The 22,297-nt window shown below is 44.7% G+C and overlaps 2 protein-coding genes across 3 annotated transcripts in view; one reads left to right on the forward strand and one right to left on the reverse strand.

Annotated features, from left to right (window-relative positions):
• The window catches only part of adcy9a (adenylate cyclase 9a), a 29,480-nt gene extending 16,308 nt beyond the window's left edge, over positions 1–13,172 (reverse strand). Inside the window, exon 1 of the mRNA XM_040186575.2 lies at positions 9,819–13,172. Coding sequence (XP_040042509.2) covers positions 9,819–11,670 — 1,852 coding nt within the window. The 5' untranslated portion in view covers positions 11,671–13,172. The remainder of the gene's footprint in view (positions 1–9,818) is intronic.
• A 502-nt stretch (positions 13,173–13,674) lies between these two features.
• LOC120825141 (cilia- and flagella-associated protein 20-like) lies at positions 13,675–19,486 on the forward strand. 2 transcript variants are annotated; one of them, XM_040186581.2, is made up of 6 exons: positions 13,675–13,822; positions 17,977–18,056; positions 18,160–18,271; positions 18,409–18,597; positions 18,705–18,816; positions 19,393–19,486. In XM_040186581.2, exons 2-6 carry the CDS (start codon positions 18,004–18,006, stop codon positions 19,425–19,427), a joined length of 501 nt encoding a protein of 166 aa, XP_040042515.2. In that variant the 5' UTR covers positions 13,675–13,822; positions 17,977–18,003; the 3' UTR covers positions 19,428–19,486. The 2 variants fall into 2 exon arrangements, with proteins under 2 accessions (XP_040042515.2, XP_040042513.2); XM_040186579.2 differs by lacking the exon at positions 13,675–13,822 and adding an exon at positions 16,989–17,414.
• The last annotated feature ends 2,811 nt before the right edge of the window (positions 19,487–22,297 follow it).

Consider the following 22,297-nt stretch of genomic DNA (forward strand, 5'->3'; position numbering starts at 1 on the left):
ACATCGCTTACACATCTGGGGCGGCAAACGTGTTTAACGGGATTCTTTTTATTACTTTATACACACAAACACGCCCCTCTGTTGGTTTCCAAATAACAGTGTTTAATAATGCATCCACCCGGTTTTATTCCTTCAAAATCTGCTCGTCAATGGCTCTTCCCTCAGATGATCCTACAAGTGTGAGTGTGACATATAGTGCAGCAGGTTGACAGGAACAGTGAAGCACTCTGACGGCCACTGCGTCACACACACACACACACACACACACACACACACACACACACACACACACACACACAGCTGTTAAAAGGCATTTTAGTGTCTCACATCACAGAGTTTCTCTCGGGGAGGCTGTCGCTCAGTGGCAGAGGACAGTCCTTGAGCAAGAAATGACGAACCTTGGTCCCTTCTGCAAAGGGGAAGCCAATGACAACGGACGCGTCACTTGGTTTCATGCATGAGCAAACACTTGGCCACATTTTAACTCCATGCTTGCTGGGAGGTCAACAATGCACCACAGTATCAGAATACAAACACGCGGCACAGTTTGTTGCACTCGTTAGTTCTTCTTTTCATGAAGCATCATTTCCAGGGGGGCACAAAGGCGCTTTAATAGGTCTCGCTTGAGGACTACATGGTGGGATTTGTTCTGCTGGATGCCACTGACCTGCTGCCCTTAGCTCGACTGTGGGAACTCCTTGGGAAGGGGTCATGACCAGAAAACATATTCTCTCTCTCTCTCTCTCTCTCCTAATGTTACACAACTCACTCTTTCCACAAACTACCAGGGAGCAGCGCTTTGCATGCCGCTCATAGTAGCACTGGACGGACATTTTTAGACTGACTTCTCTGATTTGTTCCAAACGCTACTTTTAAAAAACATGTTTTGGACGGTTAGTGTGAGTCCTTTTCCCCCCAAACCACAAACTGCAACAGCTGCAAGTCCTTAAAAAAGGGGTAATTTCTTGTCTCACTAAATTGCATCAATATTCTACACCTACTTCCATCCGGGTAGAAGGCTGCCGATTTGTCCGCGAAGGATTTTTTAGACGTGGCATTAAGGTGCATCTTGGGAGATCCAATCGCTAGTTATACACCTCTAGGGATGAATGAACCAAAATACTTAAGAACAAGTTGAGATCCAAATTGCTGATACCACATTTGAAAGTCTCATTGTAGCAGCGTTCACGCTCATGTGTTCCGGGCCACGTTGAAGGACGGAGCGTATAGGTGTTGCACTGTCGCAACGCACCGGAACGACGCTCCCACACCTCGTTTTTTCCTCCAAGCGACGAGATATAATATATTGACAGTCTGCAAAATCAGATTTCTGCAAGCGTGTGAAGATCCAGACGTCACTAGAGCTCATGTAATGCTAGAGAGAGCAAACGTTGCATCAGTAATCTCAGTAGGTTGTACACTCCGCAATCCTCCTTTAATGGAGACGCTAGCAGTGACCTGTGACCTTTCCCTGCGGTCATGCTCCACCTACATACGCTGCACTAAAAAACTTGAGTGACTTCTTCCGGACCAAAGGGCACGCTGCTCGGGCAGGTTAAGGTTGACGAGGGCACTCCTTGCAGGTGAGGTGGCCTACTTTGGCGAACTGATAACTGCAGTCACACACACATTTAACTGGTAACACAAACAGAAGGGCGGCGTTTATCCCGCTTTCTTTGCGTAGGCTTTGACGAATTGCGTTTGTCATTCCTCGGCCATTCCTCTGGTTCCATAGGGGGAAAAAAAGGGCCAGGCTTGTTTACATTTTTGTTTGTATTTCTTCAAACCAGCCCCAGTCGTCTTAGGCGGCGTGAAGCACAGGATGCAGCGGCGGCGTCTTTGTAACACAGATGGAGCAGCCACGGGCGTGGAAGGGGAGGAGGACGCACGTTGAAATGAGCGGCCAATGACGGGCCAACACCCGCAGTCTGACTAAACATCAGCCCCCCCCCCCCCCCCCTGCATTAGCTATCAACTCGCTTTCTCCCTCTCTCATCCCTCTTTAGCGCTATAAACCAAAGGAAGCTCATGGATTTTTCAGCAGGCTTGAAGCAGCGCACACGTATGTATTATTCAGAACAGCTGTTTAACACAGCTCCTCTCCAGCGTACTCCAGTTGGCGCGCACACGCACACACACATGACACAACCAGCTGCTGTTGCCACACTGGCACACACAGCTGTTGCAAAATACGGATTAACTAGCAGATAAATAAGATATATTTCACGTGACTGAGTGTGTTAAATGAAAATGAAAAAAGTTTATGAAGAGCCGTGACGCACACACACATCCTCCTTCGAGGACCAGCAGTTTGAATGACAGATTAAAAAAAATGTCCAAAAGTGAACGCATTGGGATTTAAAACAAAACTAAACACTCCCGGGTCCTGATGGTCTAGGCTGGAGGTTCGTGGTTCACATTAGGCCAGGGACCTTTTCCGCGTGCACGCTCCCCCTCTAGTATGCATTGTCTGCCTCTGTAATATTTGCTATGAATTAGGTTCATTGCCTAAACCCTGATAAAGCATTGGATCTTCATTGTATTTCACACGACTTGAGTGTTATGCAAGCTGGCTTTATCAGTGTTGAAATATTTGCTGGTTATTGAACACGTTTTGTTGAAAGGGCAAAATAAATACTCCGGGGTGGTGGCAGTGAAGAAAATTCAAGTTACCTCGTGTGTATTAAAACAGCAGATGAGACCAGGCAGAGAGTGGGACCTGTAGCAGGTCCCAGTTATTCCTTGCAAGGCCTCATTTGCTTATGAGAGAGTACTTTGGTGTGAGTTAAATGTCCAAACACTGGTATAGAATTCTGCATTGACTGACAAACACTCATGATTGTGGGTAACCTTTGGCCTCTGTCGCACACAAACAGAGACACGTGTTGGATTGACTGGACGGACCTGTCAACAACAATTACACACAATTCAAAACAGGTGACTCATCAGTGTGGATTTAGCTGATCACAGAAATGAATTTAGGCTTCTTCTAAAAATAGCTTAAATGTATCAACTGCCAGGAAGGACTAGTTCAAGATTAAGTGCATGTGTTTGCACAATACACATCCAATCAGGCTATGACAGCACAGGGTTGGGCACGCTTATCTCACACACACACAGACACACACGCGCACTTGACTCAACACATTCTTGAGGAATAGGAGTGACAAGTTTTTTCGTGATAAAATACGTGTACAATTTAAAAAAAGCTGATGAGACAACTGTGGAGAGAGGAAAAGACTGTCAGAGAGAGAGACACAAACAGGTCAATCCGGATGGAGAGAAGAAAGACGTCTTTCTGCTCATGTGGACCAAACTCTAGTTCGTTTTTTATTGCTTGAACACAGTTTTCAAAACTCTACACACTTATCCCATGACGTATCCACAACCTGCACAACACTGGATTTACAGCACTTTGTTCAAATGCTAAAACACTGCTGTCAAAACTGTGAACCACACATTCAAAACAGAATGTGCCTTTCAAACACTGCTGATTGCAATTCAGCTGAAAGGCTGAGCAGGTGTCTTGTTTTAGACGTGTTAGTGAACACACACACACACACACACACACACACACACACATACATATATACATTATATATAGGTAGAGCTCAGAAAGACTCATTTTGGACATTTTGGAACAAGGACAACGGCTTGGTGGAGGGAGACAAAGAAGACAAAGAGCTGTTATTTCAGATGAAATAAGGGCTTCACTTATAGACCATGTGGTGACTCACGGCCTCTCATTGAGAGAGTTGAGGGTGGAACCCAATCTGCAAAGATCCACAGTGGCATCTGTAATGCAAGTTCTCCATCATACAAACAGGTGAGAGGAGTTTCTCTCTGCCTGGAGGTGGAAAGTGTTTGGTCACCACCCACATGACCAAATGTCTCTTTTGGAAGCCGGATGTGAGGACACGAGTCCAGAGGACTGCCAGGGATGGATGAGGACCTCCAGAAGGTTCCTCCCCAGGTTCATGGCAGAGAGAACATTAGATGTGATGGTGATGAAAACCTGTGGCCTGGTGCTAGAGAGGCGGGATCAGCCCCTCAATTATTTGTTCACATTACAGTCTGTACTTTTAGTTTCTATCTTTTTTTCCCATTACTGTAATTCCGTAAATTACTACAGACTATTGAAGCAAACTGCTAATTTTCATTTACCTTAAAAATGTTCTAAAAATGTCAATAAGTCATGTAAAAGAATGTCGCTCTTTTCTTTGAAGAAAATCTTACTTTGTATGAATTCACTGAAATGGTTCAAAATATAAAGATGAACAGTTAGTATTTAGTGTATTGGTGTTTGATGCTGGTGTTTTTACTCTCAGTGTGTTCTGAGTGACAGTGTGTGTTCTCTCACTGAGGCTCGTGCACAGTGTTTGCTGCACTGAGCCTGTTTTGAGTCGTGTGTTAAGAGTGGGGTTGCCTCGTGCATCGCCACTGCTGCTTTTCATCACGGACACATTTGTCCCGTATTTTCCTCCACAACTTTGTGCACCTCTCGACCGGCGTTTGCGGCGATCTCGCTCCGTGAATCCAACCCGCTTCTACAACCCGCCAATGACGGCTTGTATAAGCGGTCATGTTTACGCATTTCTTCCGACAAAAGTTCTTCAATCTGATCCGTTCTCTCGTAAACATTCTTAGTTTTAATAATGGCGGTGTCGGGCTATGAAAGCGGAAATGTGAGACTCCGTAAAGGACGTAGTTAGCGGACCAATCGCAGCCTGGTGCGCTGCGGGAGGCGTGCGTCGCTTGCGTCGAAAGCAACGCACGCCTAGAAAAATGTCTCGACACACGCAAGGACGCGGGTGTGAAAAGCGACGCAAGGGACACGCAAGGGGGGCTTGCGTCTGCGTGGCTCTGAAAACGCAGAAGCATAAACTAGGCTTGACTCCAGTTGTGCTCGCTGTCGTTTAGCAATCGGAAAAAACTGTAATGAGAATGGGATTAGGAAGAACCTAATATAATATTGAACACCATTATACAAGTTTCTGTAGGTCCATTACCTCAACCGCCACACAATCCTTAATACAGTTTAAGAAACATGAGGAACTAAATTCAATTGATTCATATCCCTTTATCGTGACGTCGCTGCTGAATTTGACAAGCTCGCCGATGCTGCGGATGGGATTAAGGAAATTAAACTTTGGTCTTCTTAACTGCCTCTCACAGAGAAGAAAGCCACAAAACAAATAGTAAAAATGGGGTTAAAACAAAATAAACGGGAGTATAGCCGATTACCTCTGCAAATATCCCAAAGTCATTTCAGTCTCAAAAGTTTATTTTTATGTTTTTTTTTTTTCCCCCTCAGTTCCCCAGCACATTCCTGCGTGGTCGTCTTCTTTCCTCTCGGTTCCCATGTTTAGCTCCTGTTACTGGATGCCATTTTCCTTTTCATTCCGTTATCATGCACAGCGACAACCGGCAGCAGACGGAGAAACAGACACGCTTGCAAGACTACTTACTAGAGAGAGATAGAGAGAGAGATATTACGGTTGACCTTTGAACCCTGCAGGATCAGCGTCGCTGTAGACCAATGAGGTAGAAGAAGCAGGGCCGAAACAACAGCACGTTGGGTCACAGGCCTCAGGACAACCGCCTCCTCTCAACTTCAAACAGGGGATGTGTCGGTCTCATACGCACACGTATGAGACCGACACATGCGAACGCCGAGAGTTTACGCTACAAAGACAACATTAAAACTCCCAGAGTTGATTCTAGCTTGTGTGCTCACCTCTCAGCCATAAAGCCCTCTCTAACTAACTATATACAACTGTGTGCACGTTTATCTGTGTACCAAAGGACTTTGATCAGCCATTTAGTTTGATGTCCTCTGGGTCTTATCTTTGTCATAAAACATGCGGGCGCACACACTGCTGGACAGGCCAACGCAGCCACGCGGCTCCGCCCCAAAAGGAGAAGACGACCTGTGGAGGAGAGACTCTGATGCCTACTATCTTACAGTTACTACAATCTGCTGAAGAAGCCTGAGAAGATTTGGCCGCAGAAAGTAAACATGAAATCCGTTTTTCCCGGTGACGGCTTTCAATGTGGAAGGGATGACTTCAGAAGTACCATACGAGCTTTTCCCAGTATCTCAGAGGTATTAAATCACATTTGTTAGAATATTTGTACTCTTTATTAATCTTTTTTTATTCTTATTATAAATAATGACTCATTGTATATTCAATAATGGGTATGTGTTAAAATCACTTAATAATAATTATTGTTAATATTGAATGTTCTAAGGATCAATTAACCAACTAACCTCAGGACAGAATGTGCCCTCTTTAACAGATATTTAGACTTCTCGGGGTAGAGGAACCAAAGGCTTAACTAGTAACATTAATTAACACTAATAACGGCGTAGATAAATGGCTTATATTCCCTTGTGCATCAGTTATATCTCATCCTAATGCCTCTCGGTCTCTTATTGCCTTGTCGATGGAAGGTGCAATACAAATAAAAGTCTTCTCTTTTGGGGAAAAAGCGGCGCCATTAACAGAATAAAGTGGTGCAGTGCTTGTGACAAACAGCCAACGTTCCCTACACAGCCTGAATAAATGTGGAATTATTTCACTTCATGCCCCAGCAAAGCTTCACCATCAGAAAACACTGTTGTCTTGACCTATTAGTTTCAAAGTCCCAGTCCCAACAGAATTTCCCATGAATTAATTTCATGTACTAATAATATCAATGAAATACTGATTGTTATGTACTGATATTATGGTACCGTATTATGGTGATATAGTACAGATGTAGACTCCACAGGAGAAAACCTTTGTAATGAACTTTAATACACCACCATCGACAGAGTAACATTTGCCGATTAAAAAGAAAACTTGACAAGTGAACGCCAAATCCCAGCTTCTTATCGCGCGGGCGGTGTGGAAGTGCGAGGGCTCTCCACGAGATGGTAAAAAGGCCGCTACCGTCACCAGGGAGCACTGGAGAAAAGCAGAGTGCAGAACAGCGAAGCCCACGACCCACTGTGGCCGGCCTGCCATTTGCTTCTGCGTGTTTAAGTGACATGTTTGATTTAACTCAGACCAACCAGCCCGGGGCCACGAACTTCCCAAAGCAGCACTCTGCCTGCACTGGAAGAATAGGTCTGTTTGTACACACCGGTGTACATGTGCCACGGACGCACACAAAGACACACTGCACACAACACAAGCCCCGATTTCTGCGGCCGCAAAACACACACACCCACACAAAAAATTGAGCAGGTGCCAGTGTCGACTTATTATACTGTTAAAGCAGTTCAAGGTGGGAACCTTGAGGCTGCTGAAGTACAAACACACTGTAACTATACGGAGCTGTGACAAAAAATGTAGACCGTCTAATGCACACGCACCCACACACACACACCTGTGCCAGAAAACTCCACAAGCTGGTTTCCCCAAGCTGCAGCACTTGACAAGGGGAGCGTAGAAAAGTCATTTGTTGGACAGCAGATACAGGACTGCAGTCCTCACCACTCGCCGTGAAATAGCCGCGTGTTAGGAACAGAGAAAAAGAGGCGAGGCGTGAGCAGCCGAGCGAGGGGAGAGAGGGAGGCATCGGCTACAAGGCAAAGCAGGAAAATGGAGGGTGTAAATATCCAAGTAACTATAAAGATCTATATAGATGTAAAGAGTAAGATGTGGCAAAAACAACAACACAATAAACAACAAAGTGAAAAGCGGTAATCTCCTGAGAAAACTGTAGATAAACGGGGAAGAGTAGATGGTGACCATCATTGGGACCGTCGATTACTGAGAATTTGAAAGGCAGATTTACAATAGAAATGATGCACTCGAGTTGTGGGAAGAAACAAAACACCACGTAAGTGTTTGGTCACTTTAAGGCTTCTGTGTTCCACAATGCAATAGGACACATTTGAAGCCAACCAAGTTTTTTCAGGGTGTAACTTTTACAACTCCTTCAGTGATCGTAATTTCTCTTTTTAGTTTAAATAAATTGCATCATTATATTTCATCAGATTCACACTATTAACATCCATATAACAACAATATACACTGTATATAACTATTTGTGTACTTTTCTGAAATAAACTGTGTTTTCTCCTGTGAAGGAGTAGAGCCACGCATAACAATGTTGCTTATTTGGCCTATTCTGAATCCTCACTGCATACTTTTGTAGTTAATGCATTAACCAACAGGGGTATGACTCATCCCTTAGTCTTTCATTAAATAGATACAGCAGATGCTTGGATTTGGCGGTTCATGCAGTCTTGACACAGTCTATGTTCCATGTACTGCACTGTGGTGGGACATACATGTAATTCGATTTCATACATCACTTAGATTCAGCGCACTGCTGACACAACTAATGACTTACCCCAAGATTAAAGACCACCAGCAATGAAGCGGTGTTACACAACAGACCACATGTCACAGCCTGGGTGACAGGTGAGAGACCGAGGCGATGAATGTGATAACACGGCGAGGATGAGGGGGAGCAGAGGGAGATATGTGGAAGGGGGGGGGGGGCAGAGAAAGAGAGACAGGAGGGCGGATGATGATTCAATATGATCATTTATCACCTTTCAATGGAAACAGATTGTGCATCGAAATATCGTGGTACACAATAACGTTGTCTAAAAGAATTAAAACAACCAGGAATGTATAGAGCCTGGAACTAAGGAAACATACCAAATTATTCACTTTATCCCTCATGCAAATATTTCAGCATAAAAGACAAAATAAAAATTTGTTAGGATATACGGTGAGAAAGAGAGACACCTCGAGGTCTCAGAAAACTCAAGGTATTCAAATAAATCATGAAGAGCAGCAAAAACTGATTTGTTCAACTATTCACAACATGAAGCAGGAGTATGTGATTCTGAATAATTATATTTAGTCAACAAAAGAAGTGTGTTGCTTTTCTCTCTGTTCATTTCACAAAAAAAATTTAAATAAATACACTATGCCGACCCATCCTTCTCACGCAGCAGGAAACCCTTTCTCCCCTTTTCACGCTCAACAAAAGCGGCGTGTCCGTATCCCTACTCTGTTACTGTTTACCGGTCTGGAGATGGAGAGTGACGGCACTATTTAGAGCAAAGCGTGAACACACTCCTACGACCTACGATTAGAAGGATAATGAGGAAGCTCCTGCTGGAGAGAGCAGTTCCATTGAGACACACGTCTGTGTTTGCTGTGTGCGTTCAGGTTGGAGGGGGGGAGGGGTGCGATATGAGCATTAGATGTGAGGTGTCCATCTAGTCGCTCACCACTTTCACCATCCATCGTGGGCCCAATAAACTCCTGTTTAATCCACTGAAACCCAGTACGGTACCTGGCTCAGGACAGTGAAGCCGGTCAGCTCAAACATTCTGTCCCACCACAACAAGAAGCTTTAAACACAGTCAAGAGATACGAACCGGACCTTTCACTGGGTGTTAACTCACCTCAACAGATTTGATTAAAAACGGTATTTATTCCAAGAGAAGGCCTGAAAAATATGTGTTGTTTAACTGTAATGTATGATATACAACATCCCTGAATCAGTCCGAGTATCTTCATATTCCGTTTTGTGGTTTGAATTCTCTAGCAAAACGGACTTTGGGTCATTAGAAGAGGCATTTAATCAAATAATCTTTTCTGTAACAATCCATTTGGTGTATTTGTAAATTAAAAAGGTTATGACACAGACCGTAGTCATTAAAATGCAGAGCTCCAAAATACGTATAGAGCGCTGCTTAAAACATTCAAAAAGTTATTGAAGAGACAGTAATATATGACACTGCAATCTAACACTCAATTCATGTGGGGAACTTCAGAGGAAGTTGGAGGTGAGCAGCCACTTACCCTTCAGTTTCTCCACCACACTTTGTCCGGCTCTCTCCGCCACCTGCCCGTCCTCCCTCTGGTAACGGTCGTCCAGGAACCGGGCCGTAGCTTCTGACAAGTGGACCTTCCCCGCCACGCCGAGCTGCTCCATCAAGTTAGCCAGATTGACATCATTTGACCACACGTCAAACTTGAAGCGCTTTATTCCCAGGATGCCACATAGGACGGTGCCCGTATGGACGCCGACGCGCATGCTGACGGTCTCGCGTGTCTCCTGGCAGAACTGCTCGATGGCCTGGATCATGCCCAAGCCCATCTCCACACAGCAGTAGGCGTGGTCCGGCTTGGGCTCGGGGCAGCCGGCCACGCAGTAGTAGCAGTCTCCCAGAGTGCTGATCTTCTCACAACCGGTTAGCTCACATAGACGGTCGAAGCGTCCAAACAGATCGTTGAGAAGGCCCACCAGGGCGGGAGCGGACTTATTGGCCGACATTCTGGTGAAACCCACGATATCCGCAAAGAGGATGCTGACGGGCTCCATGCGTTTCATATTGAAAGGCCGAAAGATGATCTGTCCACTGGGGATGGAGGTCTTCTTGCGTTTGTGATTGTTGTGAGGGTAGCTCTTGCCACTTGTGGCACTTTGGGCTTGCGAGGCTCCGCCGCTACCTCCGCCCCCCACTGAGACGGCCGAGGCAGAGCAAGCACCGGAGGAATACCGCTTGCCAGAGTTCTCCCCGCCGCCCTCATCGTCGCCTTGTTTCATCAGCTCATCCGCCACCCGCCGCGGCATGACGGAGTGGATCATGCGCTCTTTCAAGGCCTTCTCCACCTCCAAGTCTTTGCCGTGCATAATAGCCTGGCCAACTTTAAGGAAGGTGCTACGGGAACGCACCTCCGACATGATGAACAGGTGGATACCAATGACGTGGGCGCACAAGTGGAGCAGAGCTTTGGCCGGACCGAGCCAACGGAGGGTGTCGCCTTCCCAATCGGGACTTGACCCCGGCGACCCCGTCCCCCATAAAGTAGTGTCGTAACTCTTTTGAAGCAACGGCAGCCATTCCAATGCCTCAAATAATATAGAATACAGGAGCCCCAGCATCACGGAGGCATACAGACGAACATGGAGGACGCTGTATAACAACAACAAAACCTCCATGCACAGGGAAAAGGTTCCCACGGGGGAGATGCAAGGAGTTGGAGGCAGTGGCACATATGAAGCGTTCCCACCGCCAGCCCACTTCAGCTCGTTGTAGCCAGTGGTTTGCGTCTGTGGAGCTAAGGTGATGGCGAAGGTGACTGCGATCAGGAGCAAGGCGGTTTGGTTGTACAGCCTCCTGTAGGCCCGCGTTAAGGTGAACAAAAAGAGGAGCACCAGGAGGACGAAGAAGGAGGCTGTGGGTGCTACAAAGGCCACAGGGTCGCATCGGTCACTATTGACACCGAAATAAACCCCCCAGAGTACAGCCGCCACTGCCAGGTAGAAGAGGACATAGCGGAAGTGCCGCTGTGTCTGAGGAAAGCACCTCTCTTGGCACGCGTCTTCCAGGATGGGCGAGTCGAACTTGGGGTCCCAGCACTGAGCGGCGGAGCGTTCGAACAGCGGCAGGGCCTTCCTGTGCGCCCTCGGGGCAGGGACCCCGACCGGCCTCGAGTCTGCCGAGCTACAACTGGAAGAGATGCTGTATTTGTGGAGGTTTGGTTTAATCTTGCTCACAGCCTTGCCGGCAGTCCTCAGTGGCTCGTGTGGATGCACGTGTGGCGCGCTGTTGCTAATCTGCACGGTCACTGCGCCATCACCGCTGGAGTCGCAGCTCGCCTCCGTGCAGTGCATGACAAGCTGCCGCTGGTGTTGCAGAGTGGCCATGTCGAGGGGGAGGTGGGGGTGGGGGTGTATTATCTTCTGATGGCCCTCTGGCAATTAGACGTGGGCACAGAGTGTGCACATAGCGCACGGGAAGTAAGAGAGAGAGAGAGAGTGCGCAAAGGGATTTGGAATAATCACAGTGCTTGAATGGGGAGCGCGGCACAGACGTCTTTGCTACGCACACAGGAGTCTGCTCTCTCACTCGTACGAGACGCGCCGTTCCAGGTCCTTGAGCAGTTCATTCTCCGACCCCGGGTATGCGTCAGTACTCATGTTACATGTATTCATCTCCAAAGAGGCTCCGGGTTTGAGCCCCAGCTTTCTATCCAGCTGCGGTTAAAGTACTGCCACAACTCCTTCTGCCTCCTGAACTGACCATCCTTCCCGGAAAGGACTGGTTGGAGATACAACGGAGTTAATTCTGTGTGTCTTTATGACTTTATCCAGTTGGTTCTGGCGTTAAATGACTGGAAATGACCTCCGCTGTATGTGCGCAATATGTTGATAGAGCTGACATTTCAAAGTCAGACCGCGTCAGGGGGAGAAAAAAAAACCCTGCTTTTCTTTTTGTCAATCCAACATAACTTTGTTGCATGAGGGGGGGCAGCGTTCAGGTCGAGGGGATTCCAATGAATGAGCGAATACAGATGGAGGCTGTCAATAGTTTGCGCGTGCGGCTTTTCCTCAAAAGTTATACTGTTATTAATGCTTAAATCAACTATTATGACTGAAACGAAATAATGTGCACAGCACGCATTCTCCAGCACGCAGCATTAAATGTGTGTGATTAAAACGGTCCTGCGGTAAAAGACTAGTTGTCGTTTCGCATCAAGTATTTTACTTTTATTTGTTACTGTTTTGACTTTACACGGTTCGCGCTGATTTAAAAGGGATGTGTAACTAAGGCGGCTTTACCTTCCACTAAACCCCCTTGTCACAGCTCAGAGTGCGGAGGATTTGCATTTCTTACTCCCACGAATGCTCGTTTCATCCGTATTCCAGCGGGCAGTGAAAGCAGTCCGGACGCCGCTCGTTCGGGAGCCGCGTCCAGTCCGAGATCCGGATCACAAGAGGCCTGACAGGCGGGCCTATTCCCAAGGATCCAGCCGCGTCCTTTCCTGAACTCCCACTCCGGATCTCCACCGGTTATTCTGCCTGCGTCTTCCAAAGAAGGAGGGGGGAGACTCGGGGTTGTGCGTTATTCACAAGACGCTAATCCAAAAAAAGAGAAGCGCAGAAAATACCATCTGCCGGCGCAAAGCAGAGTCGCGTTGCCTCTCTGCTGGGAGTGTCTGCAACTTGTTGCGCGCAGTTGGCAAAAAAAAAATTGTAAAAATTACAGCTACAAGGAACAGCCTCGGTCGGAACAGGCTGGTCTATAAATAGTGATAATCAAACCCCCGTGCAATAACAACACCGACGGCGGGTCCTTTCTCAGCAACTCCAATCTATGGAGTAACAGTACAAAAAAACAACAACAACAACGTGGTATGCTGTTCGTAAATCACGCCGTAAAATGCAAAAACATCAGCGACTGGGCCCCTTCTCTCCTTTACAAAAAAACTTTTTTTTTCTCCCCCAGGCCGTATTTCCTGCGTTCGGAAAGGAGTCCCAGTTTAGGAGTCTCTGGTTATTTGGAGCTGAGGCTGGATTTCCTCCCCTCGCATCCCCCCCCTCCCTCACACACACACACACACACACACACACACACACACACACACACACACACACACACACACACAGCAAAGACGTATGAGAGGAGAAGAAGAAGGAAAAAATGCCCAGAGCTTTGAAGGAAGCCCCTCGGCTACGTCCTCGGTGGGATCACCAGAACTCGCCCCGCAGTCGGCACCATCTCCTTATCTCGGCCGATCCCTCGGGTCCGGGCTGCGTCGGATTCCGCTGGCGTGCATGTGTTCAACCAGCACAACACTGTGCGCGCTCTGCCCGCCGTGCGTACTCTTCCGTCCGCCTGCTGGTCGCCCCCCCCATCCTCCCCCCGATACGCCTCTCTGCTGGAGTTTAGGGCGCCGCATATAAAACACACAGCGGGAGTTTGTCTCCGTGTTAACCGGGCGAGCCACGCGTAGCTGCCACCATGTTCGCCTGAGACGGGGGTCGGATATCCTCCCCCTGCTGTTGATGTGAGGAGGTGAGGGGGGAGGAGGTGAGGGGGGCGGGGGTGACAGGCACGTCAAGCGAACCGCGGCTTGAAAAAATAAACTCGGTTTCCGGTCTCGAGTCGCAAGCAAGACGGCCGATAAATTGCAGCGGTCAGTTAAATGTTTCTACGCCGGCGTGAACAGGACGGGAGACCTGAACAAGAAGCGACAGGAACCCGCGGCGATAACCCGGGATAATAAACGGCATTTTGTTGGTTAAGGAAGCGCCGTCCACAATAAGTCAGAGGAGCGTGACATTTGTGCGTAAAGTTAGACGCAATTACAGCTGTCACTTCATCCTTAACTAACAGCTGGAAAGCAACATCACGTTAGTAATGGCGATGCGGTTTCCACGCGTTTATGGGACGGTGGAAGAAATAGCTACGCATATAATAGAAAAGTCTGTTTGCACTGTCCGCTGAACTAATATCGTCAGCTCTTGAAAACCGGTTGGAAAAAAGACGACTCGGTTTGTTGAATAAAGTTAATTTACCAATAGGTGGCAACGCTTATTTGACGAAAAAAGCGAACCCGGCCCCCAGAAGGCACCTACACTAATAAAGTGATGCATTAAACAATCTAGCAACTACTTGAAACAGAACCAATTTTGACGCTTTTAATTTGAAGGCAGCCCAACTTCCGGTAACTCGGCTCCCCGGCGTGTCTGCGCGGCTTGACGGATCGCGGTGCGTGGATGTCCAGGCAGGCGCTAAATCAAAGTAACATGTGGATATCTGCTATTATGGTCTCTCCGCGGATGTTTACAGACACTCCTGTAAATGACTGTCGCTCCCTTCACACTCAACCAGCAACACCGAGTCAACAGATTTTTATGTTAAAATGTTCCTCGCACCTGCACTCAAAAAAATGCTATTGGCTGGTTGTTACATTCACTTTAGTGCAAAATGTATTTCGAACGATATTAATTCATGTTTCCAATGTGAACGTGATTCAGTCATGAAGGATTTGCATGAACTTCAGAAATGTAACATTTATTAGATCCATTCAAGTTGCGATAAACTGAGACAATCAAGTATCTGACATGACCGCGAAAACCAAGACGAAGGCCGTCTTGTCACAACCAGATTAAGAAGATAACCGTTGGCCCGCACTTGGAAAAGGTTAGCAGATATCCACCGCCATCCGTCTAAATGTAAAACAATTATTTGTGCATTAATGTCTTCATATCTTAACTAGTTGTTCTGTTGAGGCTATTTGTTATTTAGTGTTATTTTTGACCAAATTTGAAAAGCCGACAGTCCCCACGTGCATGGCTAGCAATGCTTAGGTTAGCTAACGTTAAGTTGTCTCCTTTTTGCAACCTGCCACATAACTTGCCGATGTGAACGGTGAGCTATTGTTAATGACGAGGTAACATGTTAGCAATATATTCTAAGGTGTTCACGACTAGCTAACGTTGACTTAGAAATAAATGCTTTGATGTTAGCATACTCCTTGTAGAGTTAAATTAGCGCGCTGACGCTTAGCTAAACTGCTGAATTGGAATGAAAATAAATTACTAACCACACGTTTCGTTAAATAGGGATGAAACTACCGTCATTTAGCTTTAATACTGGAACATGGGATATAAATTAGCTAGTCCGGACAAGCCCAATAGCGGCGCAAGGCTAATTTATCGTTAGCATTCTTTTACCGACTCTAGTAAAGACAAAGCTAACTTTAATAATGAAAACTAAATAATAAATAAATAAAAAGTGAACGTTTAGTTTGACACCATTAAATCTACGGTATGATCATTATTTTGTGTTGGAATGTTAACGTTCGCTAAAATGGTCCGTTAGGTGGATTTGAAACATTTACTTTGACTCCGTTTTTTTCTGCTGCCCAATGTAGGATATTAGAAATAAACTGACGACCCGGTTCATAAAATGAATAAAATGCATATAGTGTACACCAGAATACAGCCATGATTCTGGAACTGTGTAATCAATAAAGTAATGACAATATTGTAAAACCACTGTAATTCTGCAACTGTAATAGAATAATACCAATGTACAGTTATGATTGTATTTGATGTAATGTAATTAACTGGAATGCATGCATGTAATACTTGCACAACAACTGATGTTGACTGAGGACCATTCGACATCCGAGTTACAACTCACCAGAAGACCACTCCCAGAGGTGTGGACACTAACTTTCACACCTTTAAGCATTGTTATTAATACCTGTAGGAACCATTGTTCTGGAGTTCGCTGGTGGAGACAACAGACGGGCACTATGGGGGGTCAAAGGACTGACCTGAGGCCTGTTGGTTGCTGAGACCAGCGACTCCTCAGCTGAGATGTTCTTTTTACCACAACACCATCTATTTTATTAAATACATTTGATTTTAACCTTTTGATCGGCGATGCCCTCTGTCCGTCTGGCATTTCTTCATTTTTGAACACTACACCGACTTTATTTATTTTTCGATTGGTTCACTTTCCAATGATAGAAGAGATTTGTTAACTTGAATATTTTCTGGTCTATCTAAATTAAGTTACCCAGGAGCTTTGTTGACATAGACTTAGCTAATGTTAGCTACAGCTTGATGAGTTGAGTCATTTAACACAGCAGGAGAGAACGCAACGTTGGCCAGCTAGCTAAAGCTCCGGTGGGAAATGATTAGCTAACGCTACCGTTTTTGAGGAGGTAGATTTTGAGGTGAGGGGACTGACAAGGCAGAAGGTAAAGTGGTCCACCGTTCTATCAATAAGCAGACCTGCCAACCTGATACGCATTCTGACTTCAAAGTACGCTGGTACGATTTGTCACTCTAAACGATGCAAAAATTTGTCTAAAATTAATTTTAGACTATTTGACCAGCAGACATTATATGCAATGCAATATAATGCATGACGAGTATTTAATGACTTGTCCCCTATTAGTTGTTGTCAATTCCGGACCCCCAACCGAGCCAACGAAGAGCCGACTTCGGTCAAGCAGCCCGCTGCCGCCGCTAAGATAAACGCACATCCTGTCAGTGCAGCACTTCCTGTTCCCTCAGCTCAATCCAATCAGGTTTAGTTTAAAGATTTGATGATCTAAAACAATTTTTCCGTTACTAGTTGCACATCAAGTTGTTCCCAGTGTGACCAGTTCAACCAAGAGGGACTGTGTGTGTGTGTGTGTGTCCCAGGCCTGAGTCGCTCTGAGTTGAGCTTCTATATATATATAGTTTTATAAAATAAAGACCAACTTAACATTGTAGCCTGATATATATCATGAAATGTGCTGCACATTTATTTCATATGTTACTATTGATTGTTATCAATTTGATTCATACTATCTTGCACTGTTTCTATGACACAATATACATACAGAATACAATGGCAACTTTTTGTTACCACAGCAACTGTTTTTCTTTTCTACCACTCGAAGTGGTAGCGATTTGAATGTAAACCAAATCTCTAAACAAACGCAACGGTTGTTAGCTGGAACAGTTTTAGGACTAACGGCCATTCGCATAACGGCAGTGGACTAAGCGGTGTGAACATGTTTAAAGATATTTCACATAGTGGATTATTGTCCCTTTTCTCCAACCTCGGGAGAAACCCGCTTATGATATGGGATAAAGAGGTGAGCTTGCACAATACCACTAACAGAGTTTAGCCGTGTTAGATAGCCGCGCTAAAGCTAACCATGTTACATACAATACATGTTTTGTGATTAGGCTAGCTAAATGATCTCTTGGCAAGACCAGAACTTCCTTCTCTGTTGTCGTGTGTTTTGGATGCATTGCTCAAATGTTAATGTGTCACATGAACTTCCATCGACTCTTTGATAAGTGCAGTTAATCAGCTTCACTAAAAAGTATAAATACGTGTTTAACTCGTGTCAATAGCGCTGTCGAGTTTCTTGTTGTTATTTTGAAACCGAACAGAGGTTGCATTATAATTCCAAGCAATGTTATTGATTTGGGGAGGATTTTAGGTAATTGACGGGGCTGATATCATTAGTCACCTTCTTATTCAGGAAGACCCTTGTATTCAGGGTTCAATGTTAGCGTTAGCAATACACAAGGAGATTACCAAGCAACAGGTGACACTAGTAGAGGAGCATTTGGTTTTTGTTGGATCCGCATTGCCATTGAGATCATTTCTGCGCGTAAACTAAACATGATATTTCTGTGTCTTCAAAGGTGAGGAATGGTCACATCAAGCAAGTTATGGACAACGACACCAAGTCGATGGAGTTGGAGCTTGAGGAGGCGATTGTCATGTAAGTTTATGTTTAACTGATTCTTCAGCTCAGGTCAACCAGTTCAAGCACTTGCAACCCTCATCCATGTCACTCGTCTTTGTGTTTCCTCTGCTCCCTGCAGTGCCACATATATAACATGTCCCGCAGACCCCAAGATGACATTGGGCATCAAACTTCCTTTTCTTGTTGTGGTTGTCAAAAATCTCAAGAAGGCTTTCACCTATGAAGTCCAGGTATGGTCGGCATTCCTGCAGACACAGACAGCTTCCACGGCTCAGTGTCGGAACAAACAAATGTGCGTTGCGTGTGTATGGGTTCATTTCTCTGCAGTCACCAGATTCATGCTTTTTTTTCCCAAAAAAACGCATAGCTGTTAGACGATAAAAACAATCGCCGGCGGTTTCGGGCGAGCACCTATCACAGCACGATACGAGTAAAGCCGTATATCTGCACCATGCCTTTGAGGCTGGGTGATGACTGGAACCAGATTCTGTTCAACCTGCAAAGCATCAACAGGAGGGCCTACGGGACCAATTACATCGAGACGCTGCGTGTACGGGTTAGTGCATGGAGACCGACAAGGAGCCGGCTCGCTTTACAGATGAACTTGTGTGATTGCGGATCCTCATGTCTGATGCAAATGAATTTAAACAGTTTTCCTTCCAGATCCACGCTAACTGTCGAGTATCGAGAGTATACTTCTCGGACAGAGTGTACTCCGAGGACGAGCTCCCAGCCGAGTTCAAACTCTACCGGCCATCGAGAACCGAAAGCAGAGGTGATTGATTTCCATTCCATTAATCCATTCTAAATTCAGTACATCGAACTGTAACTTCAGGATAAACTCTTGTCCACTGTGTGCTAATAAAGGTGATGTGGCAAATAATTTGCTTTAAAGCTGAATAATGTGTGGAAAGGAGTGTGCCATTTAAAAAAGTTATATCAACTGATTGGCATTGGCAATACAGAAAGGTAAATGTAACATTTAGTCATGGTAAACTTAGCTCAAGTGCCTGTTGCTGCTACTGTGGAAATTTTACACTCTTGTAATATTTGACTCTCACAGCTCTACGCTAATTCTCCAGCGAGGCGCAATGACTGAATTTTTCTGTTAACTTTCCGCTAAGTTTCCTTTGAACAGAGCAATTTTGTGCCGTAATGTTTGGATTTTTGGTTAGCGTGGAGGAAAACACTGCAGACCTTACAGGGAACCACGTGACACACAGAACTCCGCTCTAACAATTATTTTTGGCACGTTACAGGGATTCTAACTTGCAAGAATACAAGTAAATAAGTGGATTGATTTTTAGAAGTTTGCCCAACTCTCGTTTGTTTGTGTGTTTATTTCTTGCAGAAGTAGACCATCCTGAACAAACCCTCCGGACCTGATGTGGAGAGTCACTCTTTAAGACTTTTGCATGTATTAATAAACATTTTGTAATTCTGAATCTCTGTACAGTGATATTTTGAATGAACTTACATTTCAGTTTTTAATGCTGACGGTAATCGTTTAAATATTATAATATACGTTTTCTAGAAACAATAGTTTGTGGCACGCATTCTACATCATCCTCCGGCTGGAATGACAAGTGAATGGCTGATACTCACTGTTAACAGTTAAGAAAATGACCACTAAATAATAAGTCAATTTGTCATATATAAATAATCTTTATCAAATGACTCACAATTTGCATTCCAAAAACAATTCATCTTTGTTTCACTTTGGATTTCTGGGTACAGAATGAACAGGCCAGTGATGCATTCATTTAACTATATGCTGCAACACATTTCAAGCTGCATCTTAAGCATTTCATGCTCGTATTTCAAGAGCAGACAGTACAGTAATAATGTAGAGACAGCGAGAAGGTGCAACAAATCCACAGAAGAATTTAAAAAAAGATGTGATACAGCTTCTAGTGTTAAACTTCAGAGGACAACACCCTGTCGATGTGTATTTTACAACAAAGTAAGACAGTAATAAACAGGCATAAAAATCCCTCACCTTTCGGCCAAATTCGCCGTTTTGAAACCAAAATAGGTGACACGTGAATCGTGTAGATTCGATGAGGTTTTTTTTGGGTGGGGGGGTATTCATATTCAGTGAACTGCGAACAGGTGCGCATGCCAGAAGGGAGCACGAGATTCAGTGAATTGCGAACAGGATGAGTGATGGTTTCAATAATTTTAATATTTTCTGGTATATCTAAGTTAAATTACCCAGAAGCTTTGTTGACATAGACTTAGCTAACGTTAGCTACAGCCTGACTTATTGAGTCATTTAACACAGCAGGAGAGAACGCATTATATGCAATGCAATATAATGCATGACGAGTATTTAATGACATGTCCCCTATTAGTTTTTGTCAATTCCCATCCCCCCTCGTCGGTACGCAAAAAATGATCCCTGGGACGAAACCAGTTGAAAACCCCTGCCCTAGAGGGGTAATATCCTTTGGACCTTTTTCACCCTTGACCCGTTTTCATTAGATTAATCAATACTCGCTTTACAATCACATCGTACCTCTGAATTTGTTGTGCTTTCTCCCCTAGCAGGTCTCCGTAGATCGTAGTTCCTTCTCGACCCTGGTCCTGACACCTGCCGTGGCCCTGCTCTGATCATCATCATCATCATTATTATTTTAGATATTAATCATATTACTGTACTCATAAAGCAACATTACCCTCTCCTAAAGTCTCTTTGCTCTCCCTCTCCACAGGCTTCTGTGGATGGTGGTTCTATCTGATGGTGGTTGCCCCTGCAGTGGTCCTGCTGTGCGCCTGGCTTACTACTCACAATTACTTCAATCATTTCTGTCATAGGAATTGCATGTATTATACATTGTTCATTCTGTACACATGGCATCCATTGTAGTCTGTCCATCCCGGGAGTGGGATCCCTCCTCTGACGTTCTCCCTAAGGTTTCTTCCCTTTGTTCCCTCTTGGAAGTTTTTTTTTTGCATATTTTTTTTTTTTTTTCCTGTGCCGATGGTGGGTTTCGGGACAGAGGATGTCGTATGTGTACAGACTGTAAAGCCCTCTGAGGCAAATTTGTAATTTGCGATTTTGGGCCATACAAAATAAAATAAATTGAATTGAATTGAATCAGAATTAAATTGTGAGTCTCGCTTCGAAGTATTACCCCTAAGCAATCAGAACTTGTATCTTAAAATGTTATTTATTTTTACTTCAATGCACCAGTTTAGCTAGTTAACATTAATTACTTTCCATAACAATATATTTTTTAATCAAGATAACGTAATAACTTAACCTTCATGAATATTAATTGATTGTTCTATCTGACTTTTTTACAGCAATTTCTGACTGCAAAAGTGTCCTGTGTCTGCTATCCCACTGCAAGAGTGTCCTGGTCCACCTCTCTGACCTGCCAGGCATGAAACGGTGAATGTTTCTGACTGAAAAAGCGATTCCAATGTTAAAAAGCGCATGTGTGATGGTCTAGCTAAATTAGACATTTATAGGTGCAACCTGCTGCTAGTAAAGGTTGCTCTTTCCGTTGCTAGGTCAGTTGGAATTTTAGGCCGGTCAATAAATAGGGGCAGTACATGGTTGGTCTCAGCTCATCACATTCTTGTTTTAATATTTGTTTTTTTTTTTTTTTGGCTGATGGGACGTGGAGGTGCACTCTGCATTTGCATTTCTGCACAAGATCCCGGTAATCTTCAAGAGAACAAGCCCCATTTAGATATGGAGAGAAGACGAAATCCCTGAAGTCAAGTGCATCACTATCAGTGTTCGTCACACAGAAAGGTAAGCGAAATATTTGCATCCTCATCTTATGCAAATGAAATATTCAATACTATGATCAGATGTTAGTCCGTTCACGTTTTAACACCTGTGGTGTTTATTGTAATGTTTTGGGGGATACAAAACAGGTGACCGTGTGCATGGAGTACAGGAGGTGCGCTGGGAAGTGTACTTGAGAAAGACACCCAACCCCTAACTGCTCCCACTGTGTGGGATGGGTTGTACATGTAAACCATACCTTAAAAATGTAAACCATCTAATGCAATGCAAATGCATCAACTTCAATGACATGTAATGTAAAGGCAAGTCGCTTTGGATAAAAGTGTCAGCTTGAATGACCTGTGGATAAACTTGCCTCAACCACATAATACAAGGTTTCTTTATTTGTGTTGTTGTCATTTTTTGCACTTAATATTTATTCTTTGACTTAACTTAATAAAATCATGGAAAGGATTTCCATTTGATTGAATGGCTTTCTTTTAGCACTAAGAAG

Source organism: Gasterosteus aculeatus, chromosome 9 (genome assembly GCF_964276395.1).
Source record: "Gasterosteus aculeatus chromosome 9, fGasAcu3.hap1.1, whole genome shotgun sequence".
NCBI classification, from domain to species: Eukaryota; Metazoa; Chordata; class Actinopteri; order Perciformes; family Gasterosteidae; genus Gasterosteus; species Gasterosteus aculeatus.